The 12,444-nt window shown below is 38.5% G+C and overlaps 1 protein-coding gene across 1 annotated transcript; it reads left to right on the forward strand.

The window, feature by feature from the left end:
* The first annotated feature begins 6,924 nt into the window (after nucleotides 1-6,924).
* Nucleotides 6,925-12,080, forward strand: zmp:0000000881 (inhibitor of nuclear factor kappa-B kinase subunit alpha). The gene is made up of 5 exons (XM_058377055.1): nucleotides 6,925-7,159; nucleotides 9,891-10,036; nucleotides 10,241-10,379; nucleotides 10,455-10,562; nucleotides 10,661-12,080. The coding sequence occupies exons 2-5, from the start codon at nucleotides 9,891-9,893 to the stop codon at nucleotides 11,522-11,524; spliced, it is 1,257 nt and encodes a 418-aa protein (XP_058233038.1). The 5' UTR covers nucleotides 6,925-7,159; the 3' UTR covers nucleotides 11,525-12,080.
* Nucleotides 12,081-12,444: the final 364 nt, after the last annotated feature.

The following is a 12,444-nucleotide window of genomic DNA, read 5'->3' on the forward strand; positions in this document are numbered from 1 at the left end:
GAAGAAGAAAGTTTTCACAGACTGATATACAGTAGATTTTTATTATAGTTACCTTCTCTAGGCTAATTCTCAAACTAGCAGCATGGCGTTCCAGATGTTTAATGTTTAAAGCCTACAGGACACAGAAATATTTGTTTTGAATCGAATTCCACGGCATTAGTTAACATGAAGTGCGACTACAAACCCAAACATAATCCTTACTTCTGTACACGTGATGAAAAAGTGTCAGGGTTTCTCTTTAAATGATTCCATTTAGCTACTTTTGCTTCAACAAACCAGTTAATTAGTGAAACTGCACTATGTCCAAAATCTAGACTTTTTAAATAACCCTTTAAATACAGAAATTTCCCAGCTTACACTCCGCTCTGTCACAATCCATCTCCAAACCTGCCAAGAAGTGTTCACCATTATTACACTGTCAAATTAAGAAACCCAGCACACATACACACACACACATACACACACACACAGATCTTCGTAGTCGTCACACACCACCCACTCACTTAAAAAGCAAAAACTCCACACTCGACTCTCTCACACATCAAAACACACTCGTTCACAGAGCGCGGGCCTGTCAGCTCTAATCCACCTCTAATCTGCCGCCCAGCGTTCTGATGTGTTCTGCTTCATCGATTAGAGCTCTATAAAAGGTACTGTGAACACAGACTCCAGAATAATCTCATCAACATCTCAGTGTCACTGCATAATGGAGCGAGCGAACGGCAGCTAACGTAGCGCAGAGCGCATAAATCCGTCAAGTTTTCCTCTTTTTATCCACTGAAAGTGTTCAGGTCTCTGTGTGTGATTCTATTACCTGGTTATCATCACACATCCTAAAGAGCTGCTTATTAAGTGACAGCTTAAGTCTTTCTTTAAATGATATAACAGGTAAAAGATCATATCGCTATCGCTAATTATTAACTAATAGGACTGTTTGCAAATAGAGTGGAACCTTGGCATACGAATGCCCTCCCTTACTTAATTTTCAGCTTAAGAATTTAAATTTTACAAGAAATTTGCATCGGTATACGAAGCATTTAGTGAACTCGAACGAACCGAACCAAACACAGGCTAAGTTGTGCGTACATCGGGGAGCCGTTCAAAACTCGTTTGCGTCAGTGGAAAGCTGAGCGAAGGCAACCGAAGCGAGCTTATGAATTTTACTCATTTTTTTTCCAGTCAGTGAAAGCAACCCACAATACCAATGTTGCCTTCGCTCAAAAGCTAGGTGATTTTCCGGGCGTTTTTTTTGTTGACAGATTGGTGGCGTGGGCGGACTGTTCTATTTGTAGCCCAAGCTTGGTGGCACGACTTCCTGTGAGGACCCTTGACATGGAATGCTTGGCTTGGGTCAGTGCTTTGTAAGCAGCCATAAAGTTTACATACGCTTCATATTGGGAATATTGCTCATATTGTTTGGTGCTGGAACGGATTATCTGGATTTACATTATTTCTTATGGGAAATTAAAATTCATTTCGCGATACACATTGTCACCTTAAGAACCGCCTCCAGAACGAATTAAATCCGGATGCCGAGGTTCCACTGTATACTAAGACAAGAATCAGGTAGGACGCAAATGTGTCGACTCTTTCAGCAAGGAATATGGTGGAATATTGTGGTACATGGTGTTGCTTCACATGAGGCACCATTAAACTTTAGGAATAAAGATCACAGGATAAGACTAGTGCTATTCACAATGATGTTCCTGTTTGCTGGGGGAATGCAAACAAATTTATGGGACAATTTGTCATCAGAAAGGACTGATGTTCAGCCTGTGAGTCTGATATAAAATGAGTCTGTCAGATTTTAGTGTTTTAGACGTGTGTTTTTCTCTCTGTTGGAGAACCTTACACAGAATTTTACTGGTTGAAGATGAAATTTTCAGATGAACAAGCACTCAGAGCATCTCAGAGAGCAGGAATGGGTTTGATATCAACATTTACTTTGAAGATACAAACATGTTTGTGGAAAAAAAACTGTTTTAAGGTTTTTTGGAACATTTGTATGAATATATCACCTCTGGTAAGCTATGGAAAAACAGAAATCCTTCTGAAACACTACAAATGCTTAAAGTCCTGAGTGTCTACTTTCATATCAGCTTCATATTAACCACCACTGTGGAGTGGAACATGACAAAGACGTTCAATCATCAACATGGACACAACAAAAATAGGAGCAAACTAAAATTTTTGGCCTCGGTCGGAGACTGTCACTGGTGAAATACAGTGTGTAATTTGAGTAAATCAGGTTTTCCAGACATTTCTGTGTTGATAATGAATAGTGAGAACGATACAGGGCCTAGAGCAGAACCTTGTGGGTCACCATATTGCTTTTAAGTTCTGAAAAATCTCCAGGAAACACTAACAAACTGGTAAGTCTTATATTTAAGGCACTATAATAATGTTGAGTATCACCATGTTGGAAATTTTTGTATACGTTTTTATATATAGAATATTTCATTTATTTAATATTTAATGAAGCAGTCTCCAGCAAAACAATTTCCTTTGGGATTAATAAAGTTCTATCTTATCTTATCTTATCTTATCTTATCTTATCTTATCTTATCTTATCTTATCTTATCTTATCTTATCTTATCTTATCTTATCTTATCTTATCTTATCTTATCTTAATTCTCATTGTGTGTTACTATATATGGATATTTTATGTTGTATTTATTATTGTGTCATTTGCTGCCTTCTTGGCCAGTTTGCTCTTATAAGAGAGATTTAATCTGAGTTTTTATTCTAGTTGATTTAGTGTGTGTGTGTGTGTGTGTGTGTGTCAGACAGATTAGACACCAGTGGAAAAGTCAAAGTCAAACAGGACTGGCGTTCTCCAAAATGTTCTCAGCAGCAGAATCACATCTGTGGTAAAACACTTACAGTAAGGTTGTACATAATGATGTTTACGATGCAGAGAAGAAAACAGCGAGCTTTTTAAAACATTCCGCGATAAACTCAATCAAACGGTGTAACCTCTCACACATCAGGCTCGCGGGAGAAAATAAAAAAAGAGTCCGCCGTGCCCACAGCCCATTACCAGGTTAATAGAGGTCACGGCTCCCTCGATTGGGCATGGATTATTTATGGGCACACGACTGCACACTTCTCAATGTAGCCAGGTGGCACCGCTTCCAGCTCATGAGCTTTTTATCATTCATGTTGATGGTAAAGTCATAGGAATTATACTATACGTGCTTTTTGTTTATTATAAATCTATAAATCTGTAATGAAATGTAATGAATGCTTAGATGTTTCTATAGTAACAGAGACTTCATTCAAATCTATAAAAAGCATGTTTCATCTTTGGAAGGAGTCTCCAGTGTCGGCAAAGAGTTTAGGCTTCAGATGAAAACCTGAGGACTTTTTTATTTCTTCAAGAAAGAGACAAAACAGTCTAGTGAGAGATCGGCTGTTTTTGCCTATGGCTGCTTTAACATGAGTGAGAACTTGTTCCATTATATTCATTGTAGCTATAAACGGATAAAAAATATTGAATGATTTTCTTTTTGTGGACAAATGACAGTGAAATATCAGGAATATAATGTAATTATATTTAATAAATAATTATATATATTACATATAATAAATAAGTTTCCTATAGCAACATGATAAAGTAGGGGTTTTTTGTGTGTACATACATTACTCATGCCAGCGTGTCTGCTTTTGGATACGACCTACACCTCTAAAATTCAGAAGCCTTCACTGATTCATCACAGTTCGGCCCACAGTGCCGATCATTCTGTAGAACTCCAGACGAAATTCTGGCAGAAAAGCTGTAATTCACTTTCAAAAAAAAAAACAACTCAGGATCCAGGAAGACACTTTTCCTTCTTTTTTTTGAAGAGAGTCTATAATAAGCATGGTTACGGCAGGCAGGCAGACGAGGAGCTCTGAAGCTAGTCGAATTAAACCGGGATAACAAAACAGGGCTGTGACTGCTAATTAGCAATAAAAAAGAACAGATGTCTGAGATCTGTGCAGATAAGCTGCTGCGTTAAGGAACGCAATGAAATGTGGAACAAATACAGTGAAGGAGTGTTTCCATGTGAGCGCAGTCAGGGGCTTTAAGAAGGATTTGAACATTGGGGAGACATCCAGCTCTGTTTTTGAAGTTTTTTTTTAAAACTTTTTAAGAATTACTAAAAGATATTAATGGCAAACACACTGGCAGAGACAATCCTGTCATATTAGGACTCATTTTCATCTACAGATTTATTAATTAGCTCCATGGATGCTCCCGTAACCGGGAGAAATTCTCGCCTGCTAATAAACGCAGACTCGGCGCTGACATGGTGGCATGTTTTCCTGCTTTATTTCTGTTAGTTGTGAAAGTATGTTTGCTCAGTGGGTCCTGGGTCGATTTCTACAGAGAGAAAATAAAGATAAATGTACAATTTGTAGCTAAAGGTTTGCTTAGCGTCTTGACTAAAATGATTCGCTTATCATTAGGGTTAATATTAGTGTAATTAATGCTAGCTAGAACCTGAATAAAACCCTGCTTGCTTTAAGTTCTTTCGAAACGTAATTGATAAAAATTTTTTTTGACATTTTTGTGATTTAAGTTTTCTTAAGTGTTTTCTTGACAGAATTATTAAATATTTATTAAATATTTTTTAAATCATTATGAACCTTGTTTTGTTTTTGTTTTTGTTGTTTTTGACAAGAGACACTAAATCTAAACTGACACATTGGAACACCAGGAGGTTATTCAATTCAATTCAATTCAATTCATCCATCCATCCATCCATCCATCCATCCATTTTCTATAACTGCTTTATTCCTAATTAGGAGGTCACCAGTCCATCACAGGGCCTCAGTTCAATTCAATTCAATTCAGTTTATTTGTATAGCACCTTTTACAATGGACATTGTCTCAAAGCAGCTTTACAAAAGTAGAGAAACAGAGAAAGGAGAAATTAAAATAATGTAACATTAGTTCAGAGTTATGAGTTTAAATCCCAGGTCTGCCATGTTGTTTTTATTTTTATTCGCAATTTTCTACTAAATGTGACATTTGTGTTTAAATCTTTATGGATTGCTTTTATTTTCATAACCAGAAAGTTTGTGGGTTCTTCCAAAGATTTAGGCACTTAATCAAAAACTTGTTTGTCTTGTACGCTGCTGATGACACAAACCTTACAGAAAAGAGACGACAGATTTCCCTGCTTATTACATTAATAAACGGAAAAATGAAATCGGCGCTTCGGTCTGATCCGTAACACTCGGGCGACTCTGTGCGCGTCTCTCATTTCTCGGAAATCCCTCTCTGGCCTTGAATCGTGCAGCAATTTGATAAATTAAAAGGTTATTTTGTAGATTATCGAGAGTCGGGTGTAATTACATCCTTTATTCCCCACGTGTGCACACGCATTGACATCTCCGCACCGAAGCGGCGCTTTCGACGAATCACGTCAAAAGAACATGAATGAACAAAACAAAAAAAAATTATAAAAATAATAATAAAATAGCCTTGTCCTTCAGCAAGCCTTTCAGATCTCAGACATTAGCGTTAATCACTGTATGAGGACTGATTTTAATGAGATCATCAACTCTTTCTAGGTAGAAAATGAGAGAAATACAGTCAGGCCCAGATTTAGTAGGAACTAACTGGCGTAGGGAGGTTAATAGATCGCACGTGTAGTTAGAGCTCGTCTTTTATGCGGATTCTAACAAATACATGACTTCTGAGAAGATGAAGATGTGTCATCAACAGCGTACAAGACAAACAAGTTTTTGATTAAGTGCCTAAATCTTTGGAAGAACCCACAACTTTCTGATGATACTTCAAGTTTCGTTTTAAAAACGTATCTAAAGTATCTAAAACTTTTGGGATTAAAGATAATACGTTAATAGAGCGATCATGTTTACAGAGAAATGAAATATTTATTGATGTTACAAACAATCCTTCCATCTCTCCGAACTACATCTGACAAAACATTTTTTCTATTAAAGATTGATTTTCGCACCTAACTCTGAATTTTATTCGGAAACTTTTGAATCATCTTTTGCCCCGAACAGCTAGAAACAGTGAAACATTCCTCCTGTAGGTTCTGCAGAATCGGTCCGTTTCCTGCTTCAGTAAGCAATGCAGAGAAATAAATGACTGTTGGAGTGATTCATCAAAACCGAGTCGATTAGTTATGTCTGGCTGTAGCTCATTTATTTTCCCCGGTGTCCAACCTACCAATTAATTCGCAATTTTCTACTAAAAAGTGACATTTGCAAATCTTTATAGACTGCTTTTAATGGCTTTTATTTTCATGACTGAAAGGTTGCGGGTTCAATATCCAGGTCTTCCAAAAATTAAGGCCTTTAATTAAAAACTTGTTGTTGATCAGCGTTGGTCAATCTGTGTCCTTTCTAGCATCAGATTTCTGAACTCTGTTTATCGTTCTCCTGTTAGATTGTCTCCCTCAAGACCTGGAGTGTTTCTGAGATGCTTTTCCCCCACACCGTGTTTGTAAAGAGTGATTATCTGACCATTCTGTGTATTTGCTGTGTGTGAAAATCAGAGCTATTTTCCAAAAATCTGATGCTTGAGGTGAAAATTACCTGAAGCTTTTGACCTGTATCTGCATGACTTTCTATACTGCACAGCTGCCACCTGATTGGCTGACTGGATAATTGCATTGCACAGGTATTCCTAATAAAGTGAAAGACGAGCGGATATCAATAACTGTAGTTACAATATATTTATTCTCACATTCAAATCAGAATTAATCTGTTTACTGTAACAGGGATTATGTGCATGAAAGTTTAGTACAGGATCTTAAATCCAAGTATATATTGTTTGAGCTAATTTCCTGTCAAACAGGGTCTTCAACCCATTATGACAATCTTCCGATTGACTAATTAGATGTTTTCCTGCACAGAGCTGAGAAATTCTCACCTGTGCTAACAAACATCTGACTCATCCTTCACATCCTGTTTCGGTGAGGTGACAGGAACACGGTGTGAGTCAGGTGCTACAGGAAGTTCAGCACGGATCGGAAGAGTTGTGTGTAACCACTCCTACTTGTATGATGAAGGAGAGAAAGAGAAGGAGAACAGAGTAGACGGGAAGATCGTGACGTTGAATCGTTTCCAGCCCTGTGACAGAGACCTGCCCAGTCACGCCTCGTACCATGTCCTGAGGCGCACCTTCTCATCCTTCACGGTCAGATGTCATTATCATTTTAACAGCATCATATTTTTGGCAGGTGGTAAAGAAGTTTTCATGCTGAATTTATGACCTTGGCCCTGATTTCACACATCAGGTGTTTGGCTTAGTGTCAGGAAACAAGTGAGACAAGACTGCCATCCAGTGGCTAAAGTGAGAATTACACTTTACATGCAACGAGTTGTTCAATTGTAAAGGATTCAAACACACAAAAGTAAATAAGGGAACATTTTAGCATTGCTCACTAACCTTGTCCTGTTAACAATTCTATCAATTTATTAGAACATGACACTCTCCATAGTAAGCTTTTTTTTTTTACCTGAAAACGTTATAAATACTGTCAGAGAACTGATCCTTCTCACCAGTAAGCATTTTTCCTGGTCAGAATCACGTTCCAAAACGAAACTTCAGAGCTAATTATGCACTCATTTTGCAGAACCAGTGAATCCACTGTCATTACGACTCTAGTGAATCTTTCAGTGACGAGTCATTTAAATGAATCTCAACACGGAATCGGTGTAGATTTCGACTCATGTGATTCACCCAGAAAGTTAGCAGACCCTACGATTATGAACTCTTCGTGTCCGACGTTTACTTTTTCATGCTGCTAACTGGATAAAGAAATAACTGAAAAACAAGTTATTTACACGTCTATAAAGGATATTTGTTTTATTTATGCGAAAAGAACAAATGAATCGCCATGAACAATTAAAGACTGCTGTGCGTTTGGCTCAACAATCCTAGGTCTGTAAATAAAAGGGATAGATAGATAGATAGATAGATAGATAGATAGATAGATAGATAGATAGATAGATAGATAGATAGATTAAAAAAATGAATGATTCATCTGTGTTTGGTGAATCGTTCAGTCCCAGTAACTTCTCCATTGTTGCCAGTATGAATCATCTTTGTGAATCATTTAAATCGATTCTTTCGAAGGATTCGATTCTTTTCTTAAATAAAAAAATATCTTACATAAGAAATATGGTAATATACTGTATTACATGAGAAGTAGTTCTCTTCGTTTGGGTATTTTCCTAAATGGGAGTGGTAAGAACAATGACAATGACGCACGTGCGCGCGCACGCACACACAGATGTTTATCAGGCAGAAGGGCTTTTAATCTGGACAGACGATTCGCAACTACTGCTGAGAGAAACTCCATAAGGTGAGCTACTTTATATCTGTTATCGACCTCAACAAGCTTCTTTTGCTTTGCTGTGTGAATAACTTTCAACTGTTTTAATAATATTTACTTGTAAAACTAAGAATACAGTTTGATTTATTCACTTATAAAATATCAAGCAGATCTACTGAGACATTTCAGTGTGAAAATGATATCACACGCAGTTGTTCTTGGTGTTTTAGGCTGCGTACACTTTGGAAATGGTTTTTAAAACAGATGAAATAAATCCTTAATAGAGTCATTTTTCTGTAAGATGATCGTAAACAAACTAAATCGAGTCAGGATGATCAGAACAACAACAAACAAACTTTCTGTGTTATCATGAAGATCAACTTCACTGAAACCTTCAGGATTTAATTATTCAGAATTATCAACATTTAAGATTTAGACATTCATCATTCGTAATAAATACTAAGTATTAGTTTTATATAGTGAGCTTCTATCTGTCATCTGAAAAACTGTACCATTTAATACAACAGCATGTAGTCCAAACAAAATGGAGACAAAAAAGGTGTACACATAGCTACATTTATTTAAAGACTCAACTTTCACTTTTCTAAAAATCAAGATGGGTTTAAAAGTTTGTGGCCCCCCTTTCCAAATGCACTAATGATTCGGCTGTACCCTTGTTTGAATCTGTAGTTCACGTCTGACTTTGCCAAACTAAAGCTGGAAATTCCAGTAAAGGTGACACGAGTGAGCATCTGAGATTTATTTCAGTAATACCCGCCTGAGGCGAAGGCTGGAACTCAGCAGTAGTGTAAACTGCCGACTCAGCACAAGTCTGGACAAATCCAAACTCCTCGCATCCTGTTCTGTGTTGGAATATTGAAACAGATTGATTTGAGACTGTCACATTTGGAATTTGAAAGAGGATTTGAGGATTTGAGCTTATGGTAAATCCTCTCCAGTATATATATATATATGGGTGGGATATATTAGGCAGCAAGTGAACATTTTGTCCTCAAAGTTGATGTGTTAGAAGCAGTCACTGGTCCAAGGAAGGAACAGTGGTGAACCGGCAACAGGGTCATGGATGGTCAAGGCTCATTGATGGACGTGGGGAGCGAAGGCTGGCCCGTGTGATCCTGAACTAACAGACGAGCTACTGTTGCTCAGAAGAAGTTAATGCTGGTTCTGATAGAAAGGTGTCAGAATACACAGTGCAGGACGGGTCAGGGTTGTTTTGGCAGCAAAAGGGGGACCAACACAATATTAGGCAGGTGGTTATAATGTAATGCATGGTCAGTGTAATCTGTAAAGATTACAGTGTAATCTGTAAAGATATAGACCAAAAAAATATTTAGCTCTGAATTCTGATAGATTGTAGACTTTTTCAATGCTGTTATAAATGAAGCTGCAGAATGTTTTTGCAGAATTGTTGTTATAGATGTTTGGTGACTCATCTCATCTTGTGGGAAAACACCTTGTACTCTGACACACCTTCAAAAATAATAAATAAGGTCTGTGTCACTTGCGAAATGAGGAAACTAAAAAAGTCATTAATGATCACCTTTCCTGCTGTCTTTGTCTGAATATTAGATGGACTTTTCTACAAAAACCCTGGCCGCGGGTTGCTTTGGGAAAGTGTATAAGCAAAAGTATGGAGATACCTGGGCTGCGATGAAGAAAGTGCCCGTGGAGTTAATATCTAAGGAAAAGCTTACCAAAGAGTGCCAAGTTTATGAGTGAGTCAAGTTACACAAATATTTTGTTTAAAAAAAAAAAGATTTAGCTAAAATTTTATGAACAATTCACAAGGAGAGCAGAGGCTCTGATTTGCCTAGTGTTTACTATTTAAATGTAAGGATTACTATTTGAAAACAAATGTGATAATTTCATTACAAGCAAAATTTTTTAAAATATATAATTCATGTATTCTACTGTAACAGGAAAGCAAAACACAACAACGTGGTCAGGCTCCTCGGGAATCCGTGGCTGGAGGACGGAAGGTGGCACATTCCTCTGGAGTTCGTCTTCGGAGAGGATCTCGAGACGGCTATATTTAATGTACAGAAATCCAAAATACAGGTAAGGGTCTGGAAATATTTAGATAAAGATTACAACCTTCGCCCGTTAAAACTCTAACTGAAACGTTCTGCACAGCTGAGCCCGTCGGTGAAGGCCACCATCATCACGGGGATGTGTGAAGGCCTGAACTTCCTGCACTGCAGAGACATCGTCCACCAGGACCTCAAACCAGACAACGTCATGGTGAGTGCTAGTGCTCGGTGGAAAATGAGCAGTAAATAAACACTGGAGACATTCTTTCCATCAACGGTGCTTTACAGTATTTCGTTTCATCCCATTAGGTTGAGCACGGATCTCACCGCGCTGTGATCATCGACCTGGGCCTGGCCAAATTCTTCAGAAATGGCTTAAGCTCTGCTGTAAACCTGGGCAACGAGGCCTACGCTGCTCCTGAGATCCTGCGAGGGAGCATTCGAGACAAGCGTTCAGACGTGTGGGCCATGGGCAAAATCATCGCAGAGCTCTGTGCCAGGGTCAGGCTTCCCACTCGTAGTGTGACTCCCATAAAGATTAGAGACTCTCTGAATGACAATCCTTACTGTAGCATCGTGTGCAAGATGGTGGCAGAGAGTTCAGCAGAGAGAACCAGCATGTATGGAGTAATTGGAGAAATCCGGCAAATTGGGATAATTCAGGGGGCAAATCAGGGGACAAATCAGGGGGTAAATCACGGGTTAAATCACGGGTTACATCAGGGGGTAAATCCGGGGGTAAATCATGGGTTAAATCAGGGGGTAAATCACGGGTTAAATCAGGGAGCAGGAGCAGCAAGACCATATGCAGGTTTGCTTGGCCAAGTGGGTCCCCGGGTAACAGGGGCTGCTGATCTTGGTGCGAAGCAAAAATGGCGCCCGCCGACCCCTTTCCCGCCGGAAGCAAAACACCAAGAACCTCCTGTTCGACCTCCTGTTCAACCTATCCACCGTAGCCCATCCCCCCGAGCTCAGGCTCTAGCTCCCGTAGGTCCCGCTAACCCAAAGGCACTGGCCAATGACCTGTCAATGCTGTCCATTCCTTGTCCTTTACCTCCAGACGGAACAGTGGTTCACCGTCGTTATGACAACGGCGGACTAATGCAGATTAAACAAATCATCACGCGGAATGGCAAAGTGGTTAAGTACGAGGACGTGAAAATTAGCAAGTGAACTATACAAGAAGAGGTATACGAATGATTTCATCAGCTCTGCGGTGTGACCTCGAAGTCTTAAGTATGAAATACTTTCAGCCTGTGAACATTGGGTACATCTGGGGGGGGCATTGCTTTTACAAGCATTAAATGAATAACACAGTACAAACATCCTGTACAACGGGAGCCGTCTACAAAGCGTTGACGATGTAAAAAATCACTGGAAAGAGTTAACTGAGAAAGCGGCGAGAAATGATTCTGGGTGGTGGATTTCAAACCTTTACGCTGTAGAGATAAAGAACTGAGGCGGATTCTGGTCACTACATACAGTGTGATGTGATGATGGAAGAAACCGTGCAGCGTCTCTTGTGTATATGTTTCCAGATTCAGAATACAGAAATAACTTATCATGTGGTGTATGTATGCGGTGAATGTGTTTCACTAAATATGTTGTGTGTGTGTTATTTGTGTGTGTAATTATACTGCTTGTACGATACATGACATGTATCGTCACAACGATCTACTGTGTCAGTGGTTTTATAATATTTTCATGATCTTCACTACATGAATACATTACAAATACAAAATATTAAAAAAAAAGTTATAAACAAAACGTATGGAGTTTATGTAATATTTCTGATAAGTAAGTGGTTAATTAAGATTCGGTGCAGTTTCAGGAAATTCTCTCTCGATTTGTTGTAAATAAAAACACAATGGCGTTTCTTCATGAATACAGAGAACGTTCAGATGTGACAGAATCCTCCAAAAAAAATGCAGGATATGAAGAGTTTGGACATAAAAAGTGTATCAACACTGCCATCTATAGGCTGTAGAAACAAACTGTAGGTATCTATCTATCTATCTATCTATCTATCTATCTATCTATCTATCTATCTATCTATCTATCTATCTATCTATCTGTCTGTCTGTCTGTCTGTC

The sequence above is a fragment of the Hemibagrus wyckioides genome, linkage group LG23 (assembly GCF_019097595.1).
Source record: "Hemibagrus wyckioides isolate EC202008001 linkage group LG23, SWU_Hwy_1.0, whole genome shotgun sequence".
Lineage (NCBI taxonomy): Eukaryota > Metazoa > Chordata > Actinopteri > Siluriformes > Bagridae > Hemibagrus > Hemibagrus wyckioides.

Excerpts from the sequence above, each read along its gene's own strand:
- zmp:0000000881 (XM_058377055.1), top strand. The coding sequence starts at position 9,891 with ATGGACTTTTCTACAAAAACCCTGGCCGCGGGTTGCTTTGGGAAAGTG. Across the intron at positions 10,380-10,454 it reads TACAGAAATCCAAAATACAG|CTGAGCCCGTCGGTGAAGGC; the intron begins GTAAGGGTCTGG and ends CGTTCTGCACAG. Across the intron at positions 10,563-10,660 it reads TCAAACCAGACAACGTCATG|GTTGAGCACGGATCTCACCG; the intron begins GTGAGTGCTAGT and ends TCATCCCATTAG.